Below are 23,489 nucleotides of genomic sequence, written 5' to 3'. Positions count from 1 at the left end.
AGAGACACTCATTTGAGTCGACCAGTCTCTAATCAGGGACCTGTCCTTCAGGAAGCCACGGTGGGCAGAATGAAGTACCCTCTTCACTTCTCTATCAACAGAAGCCAAGTGAGAAGGAGTAAGTACACTTGTCTTTCCAGTCTAGGCAGGAGTTGGCAAGAGAAGAGGAACCTGAACTTAATCACCACCCAACAGTAGAAACAAGGCACTTGATAGACAGCTGAAAATTACAACAAAGTTTTCCAAAAATGTATTATCCTATAGTTGGTAAAACAGCCTACAGATTCTCTAGGCTCAGCTAGGTCATAGTGCTGTGTTTGAATGCATCAACGTTGGATCATCAGTAAATCCAAGACCCACTGTGATGCCACCCTTTGAAAAATGGTAAGAAAACTAGAATCAACAATTGCTCCTGTGATAGGACCAAAATGAAGGGATGGGCCACTATGGTTCCCTCACAAAAACAGTGCCTGGCAGGGCCTGAACCTGGAACTCCACTCGTGCTGTCAAGTCAAGTCTGCTGACTGAAGGAGCTGAGAGGCTGGTAGAAGCACTAACCTCTAGGATGCATCTACCCTATAATAAACAGGTTAGTTTATGTAACCATAAAACATCAAACCCATCTATCTACAGGACTGGAAATTCTAACTCTAGGTATAAGCAACAACAACAGAAAAGAACTAACCAACTTGTACATTCATGTTCACAACTGAAAATTAACAGTAACTCCAAAGTGGAAGAAGCCCAAGTGCTCGCCACTGAAATGGCTTAGTGGGAAAGGCGCTTGCTGCCAAGCCTAAGTAATAACTGAGCTTGATCCCTGAAATCTACCTGGTATAGGGAGAACGTAAATTGTCCTCTGGCTTCCACATGCATACTATGGCATCTGTATGCCCATACACATACATATAAAGAAATCCTTTAAAAGATGTGAAAAATGTAACAATCTGTTTATCTTTGGGATATAAAATACAGATTTCACTCTTACAAATGCTCCCTGCATATATTTATTTAACTGATTCCACTGAGGACTTATGTCCAGTGTTTATGGTTTTAGTTTCTAGGTACCATTTTCCATAACAAAAATAGGATCCTAAAGTCTTGGTAGAAATTTCTGACAAAGTACAAAAAAAAGCCCTAAAAACTTAAAGAAGTACTCAAAATATATCAAGAGAACATTACGAGTCCCATAAAAGGTTGTTCACACTGGTCAGTTCTAGATAATTCAAACTTAAGCAGATGATTTACTCAATGTAAGTTAACATTTGTTTATGATACAGAATGGAAAGCAAACAAGTAGGAACATATTCTGAAATTTTAAGCAAACAAGTGCCGCACCAAAATTATACTCAGGTATTGATGCTCAGCAGTAAGAATTACAGAGTGACAATCACTGGCCTAGTCAGTATTCCTTGAGAGAATGTTAGAAAAAGTTATCTTCAACAGCCAGGTGTGGTGACTCAAGCCTTTACTGCAGCACTCAGGAGGCAGAGGCGGGAGGAGGCTTTGAGTTCAAGGCAGGCCTGGTCTAGAGTTCCGGACAGCCAGGGCTATAGAGAAAAACCCTGTCTCAAAAGAAAAAAGAAAGAAAGAAAAAAAAAATCTATTGAAAGTTTTAAAAACCAATTTTGAGAAAAAAAGTAGCTTAATAAAAGTTTTTACAATTTTGATAACTATTCCCCTGCTTTAATTTGCTTTCTTCGTATATGGAATATTCTTAAAAACAAATAAAATCTACTTTGTGTCTATTCTAAAGCATATTCAAAGTGAAAAGACATTATGGGTAGAGTGTGATAAATGAACTTTTATTAATTTATTGTTTAGTGTACTATGGTATAAATTTTCTGAATTTAAACTAGTGAATATGTTATAAATTATATGAATATATAGCATTTACTTCTAAATTATATAACATAAAAAACACATAAGTAATAAAATACAGGCTGACTTGGACAAAATATGCTTGAAATATCTTTATGCCTGCTCTCTATATTAGAGTATGCATCTCTGAAGCAACTACATTCCATTGTCTTTGAAAATATTTTGACATAAATTTCCAGAATTGATATTAACCAGAAATGTTTTCACTCTTATGTAGCTAATTTTCAGTTGCTGCAACAAATTATTCAATTCATAGGAAGTGTGAGAGCTTTAAAGACTAGTGAGTGACTTAGGGTTTCTATTGCTGTGATGAAACACTGTGACCAAAGCAAATTGGGGAGGAAAGAGTTGATTTGACTTATGTATACACATCATTGCTCATCATCAAAGGAAGCCAGGACAGGAACTCAAACACATGCCTTGAAGGAGTGCTGCTTACTGTGCTGCTCTAAGGGCTTGCCCAGACCACTTTCTTATAGAATCCCAGCTCTGCAGTGGTCTTCCCATTGCTGCCTGCTGACAATTCCAGTGTTAAGGACATAAGCTAAAAATACACTAACAAGTATCAAACTTTGCAACTAACATATTTTCAGGAAGTGAAACAGTAAGTACTTACTATTTCTGTTATTTGGGCTTCTGATTTCTCTTAGATTGCTATTGCTGATAAGCAGTGACTCAGCTTGTGGTACGACTGACCTGTTCAAAGGTTTGCAATATTTCAATATTCTAAAGTTTGACCTACTGTGGAGGTTTTTCTGCTGCTATATATTGTAATGCTAAATTCTGCACCCAAAGGTATAGTTGGCAACTTACTAGCTTTCTTGTGCAAACCTTATTCCTTAATTCAAAACTACTGGTTAAATAAAAATGGCTACAGCTATTTACTGAAGGGATTAGAGGTAGGCAGGTTTTGAGTTACCTGGCTAGGGGTTGGATAGATAGAGGGATGGATGGGTGGATGGCTGGCTGGCTGGCTGGATGGATGGGGAAGCTGTCATGAGAGGAGATGGACCATAAACACATAGCCAGGAGAAAGACCAATTATTTTGGGTATATTACTGGGGAAGTATCTGGGCTAGCAGTTAGAAAATTACATTAGGGGTAACTCCCCAGTAATTGTCAAAGCAATTTTTATTTAACCAATAGTTTTAATAAGGAATAAGGTTTGCACAACAAAAGCTGGTAAATGTGAGAATTCACTCGTAGGCAATTAGACCTATTCCTATAGACTGGTCTTTGTGAGCTTTAAGAACATTGTGCTTAAGTCAGAGCACCTGGCTAGAGTCCTTAGCATAATTACCACTTTTGGCTGTGTAATCCCTACACAACTCTACTCCACTCTGGCTCAGTACTGCAAATCTGACAGCCATATAGATTCTAATAGAGCAGCATCATATGCCATGAGAGTCAGGTGTCATTATGGAACTATTAGCTATCCTCCTCAGGACAGACTTAATAAACACCTAATCCTGGACTATAATAGAACTTATACTATCCTGAAAAAGCAAAAGATTATCTTTGAGGAGAACAGAGGAATTTTATCATATTGGGAAAAATCTGAAAAGGTCTTGTTTTCAGTTATATGACTATCTCACAATGGCTAAAAGCTAATCTGGCAAGCACATTTTGTATAGATATATGCAACTGAATTAGAGAGAACTTTTATTAGCTTATGCCATAACATTCCCTCATGAACAGTTGAAAATGAAGACCCAGGGAGAGGTTTAAACCCTGCACTTGGGAGGCAGAGGCAGGAGGATCTCTGTGAGTTCCAGGAAAGCAAGGTTAATGTAGCAAGTTTCAAGACAAAACAAACAGAAAGGACCCAGACAGATGATAAAAAACAAAACAAAACAAACAAACAAAAATTACTGGTTTACTCTTTTCTCAAAAAAATCTAGTAAAATTACACCAGTGCCATCAGTCACAACTAACTACAGACAGTCTTTTATTGCCCTGTCTCCTGTCATTATCCAGCACATTACTTACATCAAGTATCCAGGATTAGGTTTACTAGGAAACCAAATCAACCTCACACAAAGTTGCACTGTGCCATTAATCATCAGAGAGATAAAGTCAAAATCAGAGGCACTACTTTACACTGAGTTAAAATATGGACTTAACAAGCAGCAGACAAGGCTCTGATACTGCCAAGTAGCAACAAGCATGCTGAACACCTGCGGCTCTCACACTTCCCTGACTAGAAAGCAACATGGCACTTGCATTTCAGGTGGGTTTGGCAGTTTCTTACAAAGTTAAACAGATACTTTCCATACAAAAAGCATGTCCTAGTCAATCTCATTTCCTCTCCCCCTAGATCACAATGTGGCTGTTTTATTCAGAATCATCAAAACTGTAGCAACAGCCTGGCATGGTGGTACACACCTGTAATCCCAGCATTTAGGAGGCAGAGGCAAACTAATCTCTGTGCCAGCCTGATCTACATAGTAAATTCCCGGTCAGGGAAAGATACAGCACGAGACCCTGTCTCAAAAAAAGTAGCCCCAACTACGCAGAGAAAAACCAAATGTCCATAGCTAGTAAATATTTAAACAAATTAGAGCATTCGGCAACAGCAACAACAAAAAGACGGCTAATAAAAGCAACAACATAGATCAACCTCCAAATTGTCATACATTGTGTGGTTCCACTAAAATGATATATAAGCAAAACAGCAAAACAGAAGGACAGCAACTGGACTGGTGGCAGCTAGCTATGATCTGGCTGGGAAAGGAGGCTAAAATAGGAGAGAATTTTTCTAAGGAGGCAGGACCATCCTATATTTGACTTGGTGGTGGTTGTACAACTGTATAAAGCTGTCTTCACAGAATAGATTGTACTCTACATAAAATACACCTCAGACACCTGATGCCTACTCAAGTTCTTCAAGTGATACCTTTCTTCACCTAGAACACAAAGGACTGTGACAGTCAACTACTGCCCTCCTTACACTGTTAAAAGCAGACTATACTTGCAGAAACACACCCTGTCCTGTCTATTTTTTCTTTTTGGAGCTCTTAAATTATATCTGTATCGTATTATTGGTAAACAGTACACTGGCACATATTTCAAGACATATGAATTTAAAATGTCAAAACTAATATTTCTCAGGTGTCTTTTGTATTAGAGAGGTGGCTATAGGTACCTAATTTTTTCACCAATTCCTTTTCATTACCACAAACTACTAAAATATGCAGAGAAATTACACCATATGGTATAAACTAAAAATTAAAACATTAAATATTGTTATGTTAATAAAACACAACAGGCTTATTAGTAGTCAGCTTATTAGTATTCATTAAGGCAGTGCATTGTACTTTAGAAGAGTCATACAAAATCTTGACTTCTTAATACAAGCTGGAACTGGAGCTGCAATCAAAGTTTCCCTAAATAGTAAATTCTTATCTTCACTCAGAGCACTGAGATATCCTTAGGAATAGTTCATTCATCCCCAATTAAAACATTCCTGGGGGCATGTCCAGTAATCATTCTGCTGATGCCACACTGAATTCACTCTCCAGGAAGAAGTAAATACTAGCGTTAGTAAGGAGCACTCTATATTAGGGTGTCATATCATATCTCTTGGAGTTGGAGGTACAGGAAATTGAAGGTCTACTTGGGTGCTGAGAACAGAACTCCAGTCCTCTAAAAGAGTAGTACCTGCTCCTAACTTCTATAGAGAGAATATCTTATATGTTGTGTGGATGCATCACCTGTCAATTAAAAAGCCTATGGCTTAGACAGGAAATAGAGGTGGGACATCTAGAAAGAGAACGAATCCTGGGATAGAGCCAGGTGGGAGATTCCCTGAAAAGATGTGACTAGTGAGACACATGGTACCTGAGCACAGGTAACCAGCCTTGTAGCCATGAGGTAGAATGTAAGGTAGAATAAACTGCATATTTTAAGTTATAACTAGTTAAAGATGAGCCTATATATATGTGTGTATGTGTGTGTATATACACACTATATACATATATATGTGTGTGTGTGTGTGTGTATACTATATATATAGTCAAGGTATTTGTAAATATACCTTGAGCCTAAGTCTTATTTCTGGGATCATGGTGCTGGGACTAATAACTAAGTACTAACTTCAACAAATTCCTGACCCACCTCTCCAGCCCTGAGTTCCCTATCTTATGTAATAGAGCCCCTTTTAATCTCAAGGCTCACAAAGAGATTGGAGGAGAGCACTCAGGAGACAACAGTTGCACAGCACTCATAAGCATGCCCAGCAGAGGGTTAAGGAAAAGCCAACCATCCTGGTCTGTGTGTGGCTCTCACTGAAAATCACAAGCTATTTTTAGAACACTAACTTCTCACTTGTAAACTTCCTTACTACAATAGGTGAGAAACTATAGAGGATTTCACAACAGATCTAGATACATCCCCACCACCAGACTGCAACTGGTGGCATTTTCTAAAGGCAAGAGAGACCTATTTGACAGCCTATTCAACATGTAAGTGTACCATCTATGTCAATCACTTACTGTTGAAAGGACACTCTGCCAAATAACTCACATGTAGAAAATGCACTAAAATGCACTATTGTGAAAAACATTTCATCTAGAAACCAAAAAGTATCAATTATCTTATTTCAAATGAAAAAAGAAACAGGTAAAACAGTAAGTATTCCTCTCATTTCACTTATATGCAAATTTTTAACAAGTTGAAGGACATAAAATATTTGAGTAAAAACTTTCTATAAGCGAGTTCCAGCAACTAAAATTGTATAAAAATTAAGGCATTCTGTGAACTTCTAGAAAACAAACTGATATTCCTTGATCCTTGATGGCTGTACAATAAAATGTAAAATATTTCTAGATAAACAAAGCTTCTGGAACTTTTGGACTCCCACTGCCAGAACTAGGCACCTACACTCATTTGGCTCAAGGCTAGACACAGTGCAATGGTCTGCCACTTCCTAAAGTGTATTACAGCCTTTTCTGTTTTAAATGTTGCTCCCATTACTGAAAGCTCTGCTCTGTTTTTGTGCACTCACCATCCTCTGAGGTCCAGCTCCAATGTTATATTCTTGGAGAAACCCCCCAGAAAAAGCCAGCTGCTTCCCTTTTATAGCCCCACCGCATCTCTGGAGTGCACATTTGTCTGATCACATCATTCTCTCCTTTAGGCCAGACTGGCATTTAGGATGAGGCCATTTCTTATCTTTCCAATTCTGCGATCTGGACAGGTGTTAAGCTCCATATCTGAACTGAATGAATGCCTCAAAATCAAAAGCAACAAAAAAAAACTTCATTAAGAAAAAAATAATTATATGTGTGTGTGTGTGTGTGTGTGTGTGTGTGTATCACTTGAAACAAAGGAATTTCTAGGTCAAACTATAATGTTTTGATTATGCTTAAAATTTTTAAGTCATGAACAAAACTATTACTTTTCTGGATCTGAACTATCCCCCCCCAAGGCTCCTAAGTGAAGGGCTTGGCCCCCAAGGCAGCACTGATCAGATGACTGGATCATGAGGCTCTACCCCATCAATGGGTTTATCCATGGATAGATTTTTAGTACTGGCAAGTATAAGAAACCAGGAAATAAGACTGGAGACATTTTTGTTTGAGACATGGTCTCTAATATAGTCCAGGATGTCCTGAAACTCTCTATGTAAGCAAGGATGACCATGAGCCTCTAACCCTGACGCTACTATCTCCAAAGTTCTGATATGATAGGTTCGTCCCAGCATGCCATCTTGGAGACATACAGTAGAACAGTGGTTCTCAACCTTCCTAACACTGTGACCCTCTAATATAGTTTTTCATGTGAAAGGATTGTTCAACCCCCAAAAGGGCCACAACCCACAGGTTGAGAACTGCTGCTCTAGAATATATCTTAATCTAGTCCCTTAGTCACTTGCTCACTATCTCTGCTTCTCCACTGTAGAGAGGTTAATGGCTCTGTTCCTCACTTCCTCACCACAGGTCAACAGGGACTGACAACCATGGATTAAAACCAGAAGCCAAAATAAATGTTTCTTCCTTCTGTTTATGCCAGGTATATTGTTTCAGCAATGGGTGCTGGAGACTCATGGTTTCCCTAAAGTTAAGCCTATCATTTTACCAAAGGTTTCAGATTCATTGTTTTTAAAAATATTTTTCCTAAAAGCTCTTAAAATCTTTTCTTATTTATATCCCATAGCCATTTTTAGTTACATGGCGTAACATCCTTTGTTTAGTTTTCCTATATAATAAACACTGCATGCAGTGGTGAAGGCACAGTTCCCCAACTGAAGGCTGTAGTCTTACAGCTAAAACACAATCAACAGCACTACTGAGAGAGACAGTGTCTCCTGTCCACGTCAAGACTCAGAGAAGATCAGAACATCAATAGAAAGTTCTCAGCATGGATTATTACTAGCAACAACATTCCACAACCAAATCCTTACCAAGTGAGCAATCTATGTGGTTGTTTAAATAAGAATGGCTCCAATAGGCTTATGTATTTGAAGACCTGGTCTCTAGTAGGTGGAATTGTTTGGAAAAGATTAGGAGGTGTAGTCTTGTTGGAGGTATGTCACTGGGAATGGGCTTTGAGGTTTCAAACCCCAACCACTCCCAGCTAGCTCTCTCTGCTTCTTACTTGTAGATCAGATATAAGTTCTCAGCTCCTGCTCTAGCTACCATGATGAATATGGACTCTTACTCTTTCAAACCCTGAACCTCAAAATTAAATACCTTTAAAAAGTCGTTTTGATCATGGTGTTTTGTCATGACAATAGAAAAGTAACTAAGACACCTACAAATCAAGTAAATTATCTTAACAACTACTTAAATATATCAGATCACATTTTCTCAGGACTTCATAGTTTTAAAAACTTTTTTTTTTTAATTTTCACTTTCTGTACTTGATTACACATTCCAGTTTCATAAAGAAGTAATAAAAATAAGTCTTAGTTGATCATACAAGAGAATCTTGACAAGTCTAAAAACTAGCACCATGGATATAAAGATATTTATTAATGAGTAGTAATCAGAATTCTGCCTTTAAATCTAATCAACACACACACTGTACAATGCACATCAGAGGATGCTGTTCCAAGGAGTAAGGAGGGAGGTGTTAACACAAGGTAGCAATTGTAGTACACTATTCACGGAGTAACTCTTTCTCACACTAGCAGGTTGCTACTCTTGTCCTTATAGAAGTTTAGGTAACTTGTTCAAGGTATTTTACTTTTGAACTAGAGATTCTACCCTATCTCAGGACAAAAGGATGACACAATTGACAATTTACAATAAAGGCACAAACTTTCAAACTTTAAAAGGTAAAATGCTGGGACTTCAGAACTAGAATACACAATCAGGTTGAGGCAGAAGAATCAAGAAAGGTCCATCTTGGGGCTGGAGAGATGGCTCAGCGGTTAAGAGCACCCGACTGCTCTTCCAGAGGTCATGAGTTCAATTCCCAGCAACCACATGGTGGCTCACAACCATCTGTAAAGAGATCTGATGCCCTCTTCTGGTGTATCTGAAGACAGCTACAGTGTACTTATATATAATAAATAAATAAATCTTAAAAAAAAAAAAAAAAAAGAAAGGTCCATCTTGCTGGCTGAGAAGGATTTCCATCCCTTCTACACTATACCAATAGAAAACCAAGCAGCCAGGTGGGGTAGGGAGTATTTTAAAGAACCTTGATTAGAATGACCACATCATTTTTATCAATAATTTGCCAACACTGCCCAACTGCAATCACTTTGGTGAAAAGTTTTCTACAATCGAGAATTGCTCTAGATTTTACACTACTAATACCCAGAAACACTCTGTGTAATGAACCTCACAGAAGAATTCTGCCTCTGTATATAATAGCTAAGCTTGCTGACTGAAAATCTTTAACAACAAGGAAATTTTTAAGTGGAAGATGTTTTTTGAAACTTTAGTTTCTTTTAAGTAATTTACCATATTAAAACTGTCTTTTGTTTGTTTGGCAACTATTTTCAATAAAATCTTTCTAATGTAGCATCCATGTAGCTTTGGAAATATTTGAACCTCCTCTCTTCCATCCTGTCTTTACTCCCAAATTATAGAATCTAGACACAGAACATGAAAAGGTTACATCATTAATCTAAATTAGTAGATTAAAATTAAAACAAAACCAATCGGTTCTAAAAAAACACTTAAAATACTGACTTTCATGAAATATCCAATTTCACCCATTTAAAGTTCCTTAAAACTGGGTAACAACAACAACAAAAACCTTCCCAACTGAGGACTGGGCACAGAATGACACAAATGCAAGGAGCATCTGGGAACAGCAAGTGAGGAAGTGGAACAGGATCAAACAAAACTGGCCTCGTACAGTGGACCAAACAGGAAGTTAGGAATTTCTAATTAAAGAGTATAGATTGGATGTGTGCAGTTACTTCATGCTTCTCCAACTTTATATGTAAAACCATAGAAAAAAATAGAGCACAAACCCACAAGAAACAGAAACAGGAGTTTAGGGAGTTAGAAAGTAAGGCAAGTGGTACTGACTACAGCAGGCAAGGAGAAGCTGTTGCTGGCCAGCTTAAGCAGCAAGCCAGGCACCTCAAATACATGCTTATTACATTGTAGCAAGAAGTGAAATCCAGTGCGTTCCTCCTTGCCTGAGTCGGTGTGCATGTGTGCGGGCCTGTGTGTGTTAGGGGGAAAAACAGAAGCAAAGTCTAGGGTGCGTGCGTGCGTGCGTGCGTGCGTGCCTGTGTGTTTGAGAGCAATGAGGGGAGAAACAGAAGCAGCATTGTAGGAAATGCTTGTAGAGTAAGAACACTAAACAGAAAAAGCTCCCCTTAGCCCAAACTGGAACAAAACAGGTGATGGTACTGAGTCAGAATAAAAGAGTAAAAGAGTAAATAGCTGCAGGTCCACACTGATGGATGAGAACTATGCCAGGAAAGGGGCAAGTCCTCCTCACAGAAGAAGAGTGGGAGTTACTAAAAGAACAGCAGTGATGACTGCTGTCTGAACATCCATAACAGATGTTAATTAATGAGTAAAAATTCATCAAAGGGGCCAAGGAGATGGTTCAGTGGTTATGAACATTGGCTGTTCATAAAGCCAAATGAAGGCTAATCGATAAATAAACTGACAGAATTCTTCAATGATTAACGTTGTGAAAATGTAAGTAAAGCCTAAAGAGTTGCCACAAATAAAGAGACACACAACACATTGTGGATTTGAGGCTGATCTCAGAGAGAAAAAAAGACATTAGTGGAAGGAAGTCTGATAAAAATCTGATTTCTCCACTTCACAGCAACTCATTTATACTAATGTTGATTCGGACTTGAGAACTGTTTTACAGTCATGGAAACACAAGCTAGAGAAAAGGTACACATGAACTTTGTATTCTTTCCACAATTCTTCCGTAAAGACTTTTAAAAAGAGGAGGCTCAGAAACTGGCCATTTCAGATATCCCAGGAGAACTGATAGCAATCTAAGAGGCAGTTAGAATTCCCAGGTTCCTCTTCTCCATAACTCTTCATGATAAAAGAACAATCTTTGAAAAGCATAACCAGGTTTATGAAGGAGATATATATATATATGCACCATTCTGAAAACTGAATGAAATCTTATCTTCATACTCCATGATAAGATTCATAGGACCTCCCTATTTCCTATCTATAAGCTTTGGGGGAAAAGTATTTTCTGTGCATTCACCAGTTACAAAAGGAACTGATGTGTTCCTAAATGCTATGGTCTAAAGCAGGGGTTCTCACCTTCCTATGCTACAACTCTTTAATACAGTTCCTCATGCTGTGGGGACCTCAACCATAAAATTCTTTTGTTGCTCCTTCATAACTATGAGTTTGCTACTGTTATGAATCATAATATAAATATCTGAGATGCAGGATATCTGGCATGCAGTCCCCATAGGGGTTGCAACTCACAGGTCTAAGGGTTTCCCAACCCACACTTTCACATAACACCAATTTATACCCTGAACCCTAATAGCTAATATGATGGTGTTTGAAGATAAGGCCTTTGGAAGTTTATTAGCTCATAGGGGCACAGATCTCATTAAAGAGAAAATATCTTTATAAAAGATGTCCCAGAGACATTCCTTATTCTTATCCACTATGAGACACAGTAAGAGACACTAGTTTTGAGCAAGGAAAACACCTTGATCTTGGAATTCTTTGCCTCTGAAACTTTAAGAAGCAAATTTCTGTCCTTTACAAACTACCCAGCTTATTATATTTGCTGCAGCAGCCTAATAGACTAAGATTGAGACTTTGTTAGGAAATTATCCAGACATGTCACCATACAGAGAAAACATAAACATGGACTGACAGTGATTGCATTCTGCACAGACCCCCAAAGACCTTCGAAGGAAGGCAACTGTAGCAAAGACAAAACCCAATCAAGCAATCAAATTAATTCAGAGGAAACTAAGTATGTAGAGAAAAAGAAAAAAAAGCTAACAACATTTCCAAAGAGAGACATTTCACACAGAACACACACGGCATAATTTTTAAACATTGGAGGGGAGTAACTTGGAAATAATACATATTCCAGCAATATTAAAAGAAAAAGAAAATTAAGATTTTCCCTTTTATTTTAGAGACTGTTTAGCTGGACAGAGAATTGTCACCCAGAAAAATTTTGAAGGCATTCATTCCTCTTGTGATGCTGCTGATTACAACAGCTTCTATTTTGAAGGGCCCCACCTTGCTTTTGCCACCCCTCCCCCATACCTGGAGGCTCCTTCGAATTCCCATTGGTCTTCACTACATTGTCTATTTTGCCCGCACTGCACTAGGTTCTGGTCAGTCCTGCTCACTTTGCAGTTTATCTCAAGCTCCTGGAAACTTTCCTTCAGTAACTTAACTTCTTTCTTCCTTCCTTCATTTCTTCTGTTCTCTCTCTATAGTTTAACTATACAGGTCTTGGCTCTACTAACCTGTACTAAGTGTGTATATATGTGTAATGGGGGTGGTGGGGTGTTCTCATTTTTTTTTTCTTTTCCACGATTTTCTTTCAATTCTACTAAAATTTGTTTGTTCCAGGCCAAAGCCAGCCTGGAACTTGATATTTATGTAATCAGGCTGGCCTCCAGGTCACAGAAAAGCTAGAACAGCGTGAACATCTCAGCTGCAGCAGGTAGCTTCTCACAGTGACAAAAATGGTAGGTGTGACTGTAAAAGGAAATGTGTTCACACAATAGATTTTTTATAACAACTATGGCTTCTCAATACTGGCCCTACTGACAAAGTTACAGGAATTTGGTAGACATTTTTGTTTTTTTTGTTTTTTTTTGTTTTGTTGTTGTTGTTCAGAGACAGGGTCTCTCCATGTGACTGTCCTAGAACCCTCTACATAGACCAACTTACAGAAATCCCATCTGACTATTCCTCACAGAGTGCTGGGATTAAAGGTATGTGCTCCACACCAGATTTACAAAAAATTTTTTATTAAGGGGGCTGTTCTGGCCCTAGAAAGACTTTTGGCAGCATACCTGGTTTCTACCCACTAGATGTCAGCAGCTCTTTTCTGAGCCCGACCCCTCCACCCCCCAACTGCCAAACACATCCCCTGTTACCCATTAAAGACCATCTGCTAAACTGGTAATTTAGGGGAAAAAATTGAAAAATATGAACTCAACCTGGTTGTGGTGACGGACACTTTTAATGTCATCACTTGGGAGGCAAAGGTGGGTCTCTACAACTAAAACATTTACAGAGTACTACTAAAATTCTACTTTAAAATATGAAGATAATTATCTGCTATCAAAGGTTGCATGCAGAAACTTTTAAGCACTTAAGGTCATATTTTCATCTGCTTAGAAAGTAACTCTATTAAGTTATAGTGAGGATAGCTAGGGTCAGCTGGAAGCAGAGCAAGCACTTAGGAGGACATTTGAGTGATAAAATAATTACAGAGGCAGAGCTACAGAATGGTAACCGTACGAGAGTCACTTCCTACATGAAGAACTATTTAAAAAAAGGACAAGTAGAGATAAAAACTAAGTTCTGGCTTAAGCAAATAAATAGATGAATTAGAAGTAGAGAGTCAATGAGACACCTACAAATTTGTAAATCACATCCAAGAGTTAAAGCTGCACAACTGTGCTTACTCAAAAGAAACAGAGCAGGAATGCAGAAGAAATAAAAACCAAGATCATAAAATGTGACATTACAGTACAACATCAACAACTACCCAAAACAACAAACTTGCAGAACTCCAGCCAAATAGCCTAAGCATCCAGACACACAGAAATGTCAACTCCGCTCACGTCCACTGTTTTCTCCACAGAAATGGAATCATATACAGTCCCCATTCAGTTTCCTTTTTATATTAAGTGTTAAGTTTCATAACGGGCTGACCTTTCTTAATACTCCAGTTTGAGATACTGATGGGTATTATCTGCGAAGCCTCACACAGGCAAGAATCAATGCTCTGCAATCAACAAAACAAAAATGACCAATGTGGCACTGCAGCAATTCCAAAGAGAGATAAAATTAAAAGACTGCTTATTTGATATAGTCTTTAGTAGCTAGAGATGAAAAGATTTCTTCTACAAGAAATAAGACAACAAAGAAACCAATAATCATTGAGGATCTCTCCTACACGGTTGTGAGGCTGTTACCCTCACATGAGTTAAAACATACAAAGCATATGTGACTGTATCTGGTATCTCAATAAACACCAGTTATTACTATCATTATTAGATGCCCAAACCTATATCCAAATGCAAGGAGAAGAGACAGCATGGGGGAAAAAAATCAAGGTGTGCAATTTACATGTCCACTTAATTTTCTTTTCTTTTTCTAAATTTATATGCTCTATGTGCTAAAAGTGTCATTTAAAAAACATCAGTGCCAGGTGTGATGGCACACAGAGGCAGGAGAAGCTCTGTGAGTTCAAGGGCATTCTGGTCTATATATGTAGGGAGCTCCAGGTCAGCTAGGACTAACGTAGAGAGGCCATGTCTTGAAAAGAAAAACCTACCAAAACATTATTATGTTCCTTACTGTTCATACTTGATGACACTCGAGGTGTCTATTCTCACTTTCTCCTACACAGCAGAGTACTTATAAGTGCTATGACCCAAACCCTTATAAGAAAACACAAAGAAAGAACTACCAGGCAATAATTAAAACGAGGTACTAAAAGCAAGCAATCTCAACATCAAATGAATATGCCACAATTACAAGTCACATGGCAGAGTAAAACAGTGATGCTCTCCTCAGTGAGCACGGTCCTCTCCTTTTGCTCTTTTTGGGGGTACAATTTAGGAGTACTGGAATGCTGGAACATGTCCAAATGAACAAGCAAGAAGCAGCTGAGGAGCTGAGAAATGCAGACTCCAGAACAGAAAGGATGAGCTCTGTTCTCCCCTATCTTTAGCCATGAGAAAAGCTCTCCAACAGAAATGCTGACCATTGACAACTATCAAAAGATGACACTGGAGATCTAGATTTATCTCAATGCAAAAACTTAAAATAATAGTGCTCTCCTAAGAAGAAATGCTGTTAACAGGATAAGTCATGGATGTGGAAGCAACTTGCCAATTATGCTGTGGAAAATCTCCAAGCAGAGGATAACTAGTTAGAATTCAAAGCCTCCTTCCATCCTTACAACCATACAAATGAATATTTACTAATCTATGCTCCAGCAAAAACACTTCCCTAGACTTGTTTTATATATATATATATATATATATATATATATATATATATAGAGAGAGAGAGAGAGAGAGCGCTCGATAGATAGATATAGATATATCTGATAGAAAAACAAAAGTGAGAAATGCCACCTCTGCTGTCAAGAAATTCCCAATGAACATCATGAAATGTGTTCAGTAGTGGGGAACCACAATAGACGTTCCAAAATGCTGTTTATGAACTGCTAAGTGACCTCTATTCTTATGCTAAAACCTTCTAAGGAGAAATTCCTTAGGTTAAAATGCTCAAGATTCTTTAGAATAAAGAAGGTTTATGGGCTGTATGAAAGATTTGAACAGGTGAAGTAAGTAGGAAAGAGAGACAGCAAATTAAGGAAGCTAGAGAGAAACCTGTTTGTCGACATTAAAAACTTGCTCCATGGGAAAAGATAAGAGAAAGCTTGTGGCCAGAAGCAAGTGTACTGTGCACACAGCCGGCACAGCAGTCACTCAGCCCTGCTGCCACCACTGAAAACTGTCCTAATAATAAAACTCACATGTCAACCATGCTCAAGTGCATGGCACAGAAAGCTATTCTTCTTTTAATTTTTTTAAATCTAGCAATTTAAAAATCATTCCTAACTCAAACAAAAACAGGCTGGGAGCTGGGTTACAGTTTGTCAATCTGTACACTAAGATCCGCCTCCAGCAGTTCTCTAAGGGACATTTGTCCTGGAGTTTTAGGGTCAAAATAATCTTATCTTCCTTAATTACTGCATGAATTCACACATAGAATCAAAAGCCACATCCATAAAGGTAGAACTTCTCTGAAGCAAAACAAAGTTTTCTAGGGTTGTTAAATTAGCCCACTGGAATAGACACAGGGAAGCTTTAAATTCTGCACTTTATTTTCACTTACTAAACACAAGTACCTGAAGAAATAGAAACTATTCTTAGAGCTCCAAGGTAACATGAACTGAACTTAATTAAAGAGGATGAAAAAGACCTGAGGGCTCAAGTGCTAGTCCCCCACCTGTGAGTCCTTATTTAAACAAGTCACTTTCAACCTGAGAGCCGTGCTTCTCACCCCTGTGAGAAGTAAAGTGGTTTAAATTACTAGCTGATCACCATGACTTCCCCTCAGATTTAGCACTGTATGATTAAAATACTATTTAATAACAAAGAAAATAAAACTCATTACTAAAAACACAAGAGAAAGGCTTTGGGCATATGAATGGGCAGACGGGCCTTGTTTTGAATTATCTAATGCTACAAACAAGCTAAAGGAAGTGAAGGGTTTAGAAAGCCCATGTATTCAGTTTAAGAGATCACTAGCTTCCTTTTGGGACACAGTCCTGGTAATTCAGAAGCAAGTGTAGAAGTGTAGAAGCAACCTCAAGAATGAAGAATGAGCAGGGTTGTCAAAAACAAAACAAAACAAAACAGAACAGAACAGAACACCACCTGGTTAGCTAAAGAAAAAGTCTGCATTTCAAGAGCAGCACTTGTGCATGTCCCAGGAAGCAGGAACTGTGGATAAAATACTGAAAGCCAAGAACAGGAAATAAAGCATAAAATCCAGAAGGAAAAAAGAGTTAGGCTCATCTGATAAGGAAGCGCTTCTCAGTAAGGGAGAGTTCATTCGTCCAGGAGGTGAACCGAGCACTGCAATATCAGTTTGTAAGACAGCAGGTAAGCTCCTGCAAAGCAGGATATGTGCACGTCTCTCTCTATCAGGACTTCTACACACCAAACTCTTAATATAATCGTATGCAGGGTTCTACTTACTGTTCTATTTTCTAACTGTTGGAAATTAAGGGTTAATCTTGTCTCTTAGCACCAAAGGAAATGAAGGTTAGCTTTCTCTTAAAACCTATTACTTCCTTCCTTGTTATTAATACAAAGTGCAAAACCCCTGACTGTACCATAGGAGGACTCATGTTCTCCCACCTCCCAACCCTTAGTTGTTGAAATCCGTCTAGAGGCAAGATCTTTAATTCAGGCTTATCTGCCGTACTGAGAGTTAGTGATGCCTGACAGATAAATACTGACACACAATTCAGCCTTAAAAAACAAAAAGACAACCTACTGAGTTTGATAGCACACACTTTTAATCCCAGAGACAGAGACAGGCAAATCTCTTAAGATTTCCAGACCAGCTTATCTACAAGTTCCAAGCCAGTCAAGTCTGGACTTCAAAGCCCACATAGTAAGATCCTACCTCAAAACAGCAATACAAAACCCTAGAAATCAACTTACTGTCCATTTAACAAAAGATGAGAAATTTTAACTATGCAGGTACAAAATAATAAAGTCATTTTGCATTGTGCCTGGGGTTGTCTGTGTAGCAACGAATTGTGTACACACACACACACACACACACACACACACACACACACACACACACACATATATATGGCCCTAAACATTTAGGAATCTGAAATGATCATGCATGAATATCAAGATCTTACTTAACTTATCAACTTAACACCTGGCATCTATTTAAGGTATATGAGACATAAAAGTCCAAAGCATTAAGTCTGACGATGAGCAGTTAAAAATACATGTTTGAATATGCTGGAGATATTTATAAAGCCAACAGACTATTAATATGTCGAAATCCACTGGCCAGTGTAGGATTCTACCTTTAATCTTCTACTACTGACTGTTCAAGGGAAGCCAAGAAGTCCGGGAGTCTTATGTCACTCGCTTTTAAGAATTTAAGTCACCCAAGTTGGCAACACCAGCAAAAGACCAAAATTCCAAACAAAATAACGTTTCGTCTCTCCATATGGTAAAATCAACTCGGCTATCTCCTACCTTCCCGTTCAAGTCCCACTTAACTACTTTTTCAACGATCCTGGGTAGGCCTCATTTAGGCTGGCCAATAGTACTACGAAGTAACAGGAGTTGGGGGTGGGGGTGGGGGTGGGGGGACCGACAACTCCAACTCTTTAACAGTTAAGTTTGCCCTCCCACAGTTCTCAACTTAGGTGTAGATTTCACAAGCCCTGTAAGCTATACACTGTCAAACCCCAGAAGCAGCACTGTCACCCCGTCCTACCCACGGGCAACTGTTCCAGAATGTTTTCTTTGAAATGATCTCTAACTCTCTCGGCTGGACCTGTGTGAAGTCTGGACTTCAAAGGCCACTTTCTCTCCGCAATACTCCCCCCACCCCCGGGAGCAGGACCCGACTCCTCGGGTCCAGTCTTTGATGCGTCCGCCCCTCGCAGCCAGGGGTCTATCCCGGCTACGTGGCCCCGGGAGCCAGCGGTCTCCAACTGCCCGCCGCGCCCACCGTCTACCCGGCCGCACGCCCGCTCGGCCCTAGCCTGCCTCTCGCTTCGGGCCTGCACGACTCCAAGCGGACCGCAGGCTTCGGGCCTAGTCTGGCCCGCCGGCCCCTCACCTCCTTCGGGACCAGTTGGTTCTCCTCGCCGGGCACCATCGCTCAGACTCCGACCGCTCGTCTCCGCCCAGCCTGCGGAGGACGGGTGGAGGTGGCGGTGGCTCTGCGTCTCAGGAAAGAATGGCAGTGGTAGTCATCCTCCCAGCCGCCTGCGCTCCAGCAACTGCGGAGGCCTCCGCTCAGGCCTTAGACACCAGCGCGCAGACACCGACCCAGGGCGCCGCCGCTGCTGCTGCCGCCGCCGCCGCCGCCCCTCCCCCGGCCCGCGGCAATCAATGGAAAAATGGCGGCTGCCGCTCTCGCGAGAATTCAGCTCAGTGGGCGCGCGGCCCGGCGCCTGGCCTGAGGAACGTGTGCTGCCGTGGCGAGCTCGGGATCTTCTCACCTCTTGCTCTGCCCCGGAATACGCAACGCTATGCTGGTCGAGGAACGGTGTAAGCACCTTTCACTACCGGGAATCCTGTCCTCTCATCCTCCGGCTCCCTCTGTCGGCAGAGGGAGGGACCAGGCCCCTGCGTCACGGATGGGTTCCAGTTCAAAGCCCCGCTTTCCACCCTACAGTCCGAACCTTCCCTCTTACTAAGCGCGGCCACTGCTGCCCCTCTTCAGGTACCTTTGGCCTCTAACTGGTAAACAGCGCACCTTGTAGAGAAATCACCTTTCTGGCTTTCGCACTCAAGGCTCCGGTCCTGTTTTCGTGGCTGCCAATCACTCAGCTCCTATACCCCCACTCTCCTTAGGAACCTTGGTGCCCATCAGTCAGCCCCTGAAGCTCCTTAAAGAGGAGCCATTACACTGAGAGGAACTCCCCTGCACCCTTCTGGGTAACCTGTTATCATCCTCCTACAGGATCAAGTCTGAGGGAGCCTCTGAGAGCAGAGCTGAAATGCGCTTCAACCTGTGCTGTCTTTTTGAATGTTTTTGGAGAATTTCAATCTTCCCCTGACGGTAAACACCATGTGTTATACCAAACAAATTTCCTATTAGTCATTTTCCTTAATGGCAGCCCTTCCATTATGAAGACCCAGCGAGGCGTCCTTCATGAAGACAAAGTAGCCCTTTTACAGCCTGCTGAGCTAATTCCATGGCACCAAACCCAGCATCCACAGTGCCAACTCCTATACCTGTGCTCTCGGCTCTCCAAACTTGTTTCTATTGTACACTCCACACCCAAGAAAAGCTCTCCATACAGTTATGTAAGATTTATTAGAATTCTGCTGTTTGTGGCACTGTAAAACATCTATAAAAATCTAAAAATTATAGCAAAGACAGTTAAAATAAACGAGTTTTTAAGTAGTAATGGTATAAAAAAAAATCCATTAACCCTACTGAAAATATTTAGTGAGCTCACTATGATTGACTAGGTTTCATTAGTTTTAAAAAGCTAGTTCTTTGTGAAACACTTATTAAAATATCTGATTCAGTGTTCAGGTTATTTCTGTACTTGGCTTTAATAGCTGTCACAAGCTGAGAAAGGTAACCCACAAAGATTTTGATCCTAATGCAAGAAGTGCATTTTCAACTACTCTTACTAATACAGTGCTCACTTTTATCTGTTTCAGCCTTCAGCCATACAAAGGGTTTTGTTGAAATTCAGCTACTAATTTTCCATCTTTCCTAACGTCAACTATTGTTTTAAAAGGGAGACCTGCAGTTCAGTGGCGGAGGACTTTCCAAGTATGTAGGGGGCTCTGAATTCAATCCCTACTACTTTCTCCCTAAACAAATAATAAAATAAAACAAAAATCCAGGTAGACTAAAAATTCTTTAAATACACTACTCACATTTTTGAAAAGGTCAAAACATTGTGCCTTCATGTTTAAGGGCACATATGAATTTGGGAAGAGTGTTTAGATTTTTTTAAATTTTTTTTACTTTATATATATCAGAGTGTACATGAACCACAGTCATGGCGCTCACAGATGCTGGAGGAGGTACCAGAGCCTCTGGAATTGGTGCAATGGGCAGTTGTGAATCACTTGGGTCCTCTGCAAGAGCCATCTCTCCAGCTCTAATCTTTAAATGTTCAAAATTTCATTCATCATAGAATTTTAAGAAACACTGCATCAAGATTCTCTTGACTATTAAAATGTTGATGCTGCTATAAATTTGTTCTTACGGTACTCAGCTTGCTTCCCCATGCTTCGTCCCTCTGACTAGCACGTACATAATTTTGGACCAAATCACACAGTGAGAGTTTTTCTAATCAGTTTCAAGCATGCCACTCCCATTACTTTAGTGAGCCGGTTCTGTAGAAGCCTTGTTAGGAGTTAGGTGCCATTTTAGTTACCCCTCTCTCCTTCATGCTTATACTGTTATCTGTTGGAGTAAATATTAAAAATACAGCAAAACCTCTTTAACCTGTGCTAGCACCTACAACCATAGGGCCACACAGCACTGCAGGATATTTTTATCTCTGCGGCTCCATATTGCCTCCAAGTACCCTCAGACCCAGGCCTCTTTGAGGTGTTCCAGCATGGCACCTTGGCACACTGGTTCCTAGAGTTAATTCCTGGACTGTGGGGGGGACATATGAAACTAACCATAATTTATCTCTGGTTAGTATCTCTCCCAGTGGCTCTCCCCTAGTCACAAACCCTCTGGTTCCAGCTATCCAGTAAAATCAAGACTCCACAAACTGCAACCCAACAATCAGATTTATATGTTAAATTCTCAATCCACAATGCAGCTACACAATAAACTCACAACCAATTGATAAGGATGTAAACCACCCACCTCGATAAGATAAATTTATTTATAGAAATCCATCCCTTAAAAAATATACATAAGTGCCTAGGGCCATTCAAGACCACCCGGATCTGGGTCATCCTCAGTCTCCATCTTGATTCTTCTTTTCCTTCCCCTTCTCTCCTACCTTTCAAAAACTTTGTCCCTGCCTTTTTCTTTTTTCAAAACTGTTCAATCATGGCCTTGACCTAACTTGTGCCAGCCCTCACCTGCACATAGACATCAACCTACAGTTATCTCAAACTCATGACCTCTTTCTTGAAATCCTTTCTGGATTCTTTCATCTTGGTAAAAGTTGATTTAACAAAATAATAACATAACAAGTATCTTAGTCAGGGTTATTATTGCTGTGGTGAAGCACCGTGACCCGAAAGCAACTTGGCAGAACAGGCTTTTATTTGGCTTATGCTTACACATCCGCATCACAGTCCTTCAGTGAAAAAAGTCTGGCCAAGAACTCAAACAGGGCAGGAACCCTGAGGTAAGAGTTGACACAGAACCCGTGGAGCAGGGCTGCCTATCGGCTTACACTCATGGCTTACCCAGCCTGCCTATAGAACCAAGACTGCCAGTCCAGGAGCAACACCACTCACAGTAGGCTGGGCCTTCCCCCGTCAATCACCAATTAAGAAAACAGCTTATATGTAGTTCAGTCTTATAGAGGCATTTTCATAATTGAGGTTCCCTCATTTCAGATGTTTCTAGCTTATGTCAAATTGGTATAAATCTAGCAAACACAATGAGTGAATTGACTTGGCTCATATAACATGAAATAAATCCTAATATACCAAGAAGCAATGAAGTGAAGAACCCCTGAATCATTACCCACGCTGCAGATGCATGCTTTTCACTAAGAATAGTGAGATGCTAATGTTGACCTATGGACTAAATATTGATAAGGTTTAATTTTCCATGTTTTATTTATTTTATTGAGATGGATGTCTCAAGAAGAACAGAGTACAGTACACAAATCTAGCAGAGTTCGTGGAGAGCAGTGCAGTAGAGTTGAGAGGGAGAGTAGAGCAGAACAGAGAGGGAGGGGGAGGAGGCAGTTTTACGGGTAGAGTTTTACAGAGAGAGAACTGGAGAGAGAACAAGCTAGACACAGGTAAACAGAATGAGCAAGAGAGTGAAAAGGTCAGAAGATTAGAAGAGAATGCTAGTCAGTTTGAAGCTAAGCAGAGCATCTCAGAAGCTGAGAGAAAAGCCAGATTGAATCAATCAGCATGGAGAGGAGTTTTGAACCAGAACAGCTGACCAGCCAGCCAGAGTTCCGAAAGAATAAGAAAGGGTGAGCATATTCAGCAACAAGTCTCAGAGGCTGGAAACATGCTAGAAGATGGTTTGGAGACCAAGTTTCTAGGACTAAGCCTAGGTTAGCAGAGGCCTCCCAGACAACAATTACAACAGAATAGAAGTTACTTTTACATATGGCAATCAAAGTGTTTGAAAGGAAAATTCAATATGATTAGAGAAGAAGAAAGCCCACCTACATTGCAAAAAGGAGAGGACATTTGACAGAAATGTTGCAGAGGAAAAAGTTGCCTTGGTTTGCTCCAGAGGAAACATCAGTTCTTTGAGTTCATCTGAATGCTCAGAGAGACTCAGGAGACTCTGAAGTGACTGAAGCCTTAAGCCCAGAGCAAGAAAAGGGAGCTTCTGAGACAGCAAATCTTCATTGAATCACGGCCACGCCAAATGACAATTTTAATTGTATACACAGATTTTTCCTGCATTAAAAAAATGGGAAACTCCATTTCAGATCCCTTAAGAGCAAGAAAAGGACTTGGGATAGAAATATCACTTGAAAAGTCATCACAGTACTACTTGTTGCAATTTTAATCAATC

General features: G+C 40.0%; 1 protein-coding gene across 6 annotated transcripts in view; it reads right to left on the bottom strand.

Annotated features, from left to right (window-relative positions):
• Nucleotides 1-19,328, bottom strand: part of Usp47 (ubiquitin specific peptidase 47) — an 83,147-nt gene extending 63,819 nt beyond the window's left edge. For 3 of the 6 annotated variants that reach the window (XM_006230044.5, XM_006230046.5, XM_006230045.4), the window contains exon 1: nucleotides 18,894-19,033. In XM_006230044.5, the coding sequence (XP_006230106.1) occupies nucleotides 18,894-18,932 (39 nt within the window). In that variant the 5' untranslated portion in view covers nucleotides 18,933-19,033. 6 annotated transcript variants of the gene reach the window in all.
• Nucleotides 19,329-23,489: the final 4,161 nt, after the last annotated feature.

The sequence above is a fragment of the Rattus norvegicus genome, chromosome 1 (assembly GCF_036323735.1).
Source record: "Rattus norvegicus strain BN/NHsdMcwi chromosome 1, GRCr8, whole genome shotgun sequence".
NCBI classification, from domain to species: Eukaryota; Metazoa; Chordata; class Mammalia; order Rodentia; family Muridae; genus Rattus; species Rattus norvegicus.
Note: the sequence above shows the minus strand (reverse complement) of the source record. Positions and strands in the feature narration are given on the sequence as shown.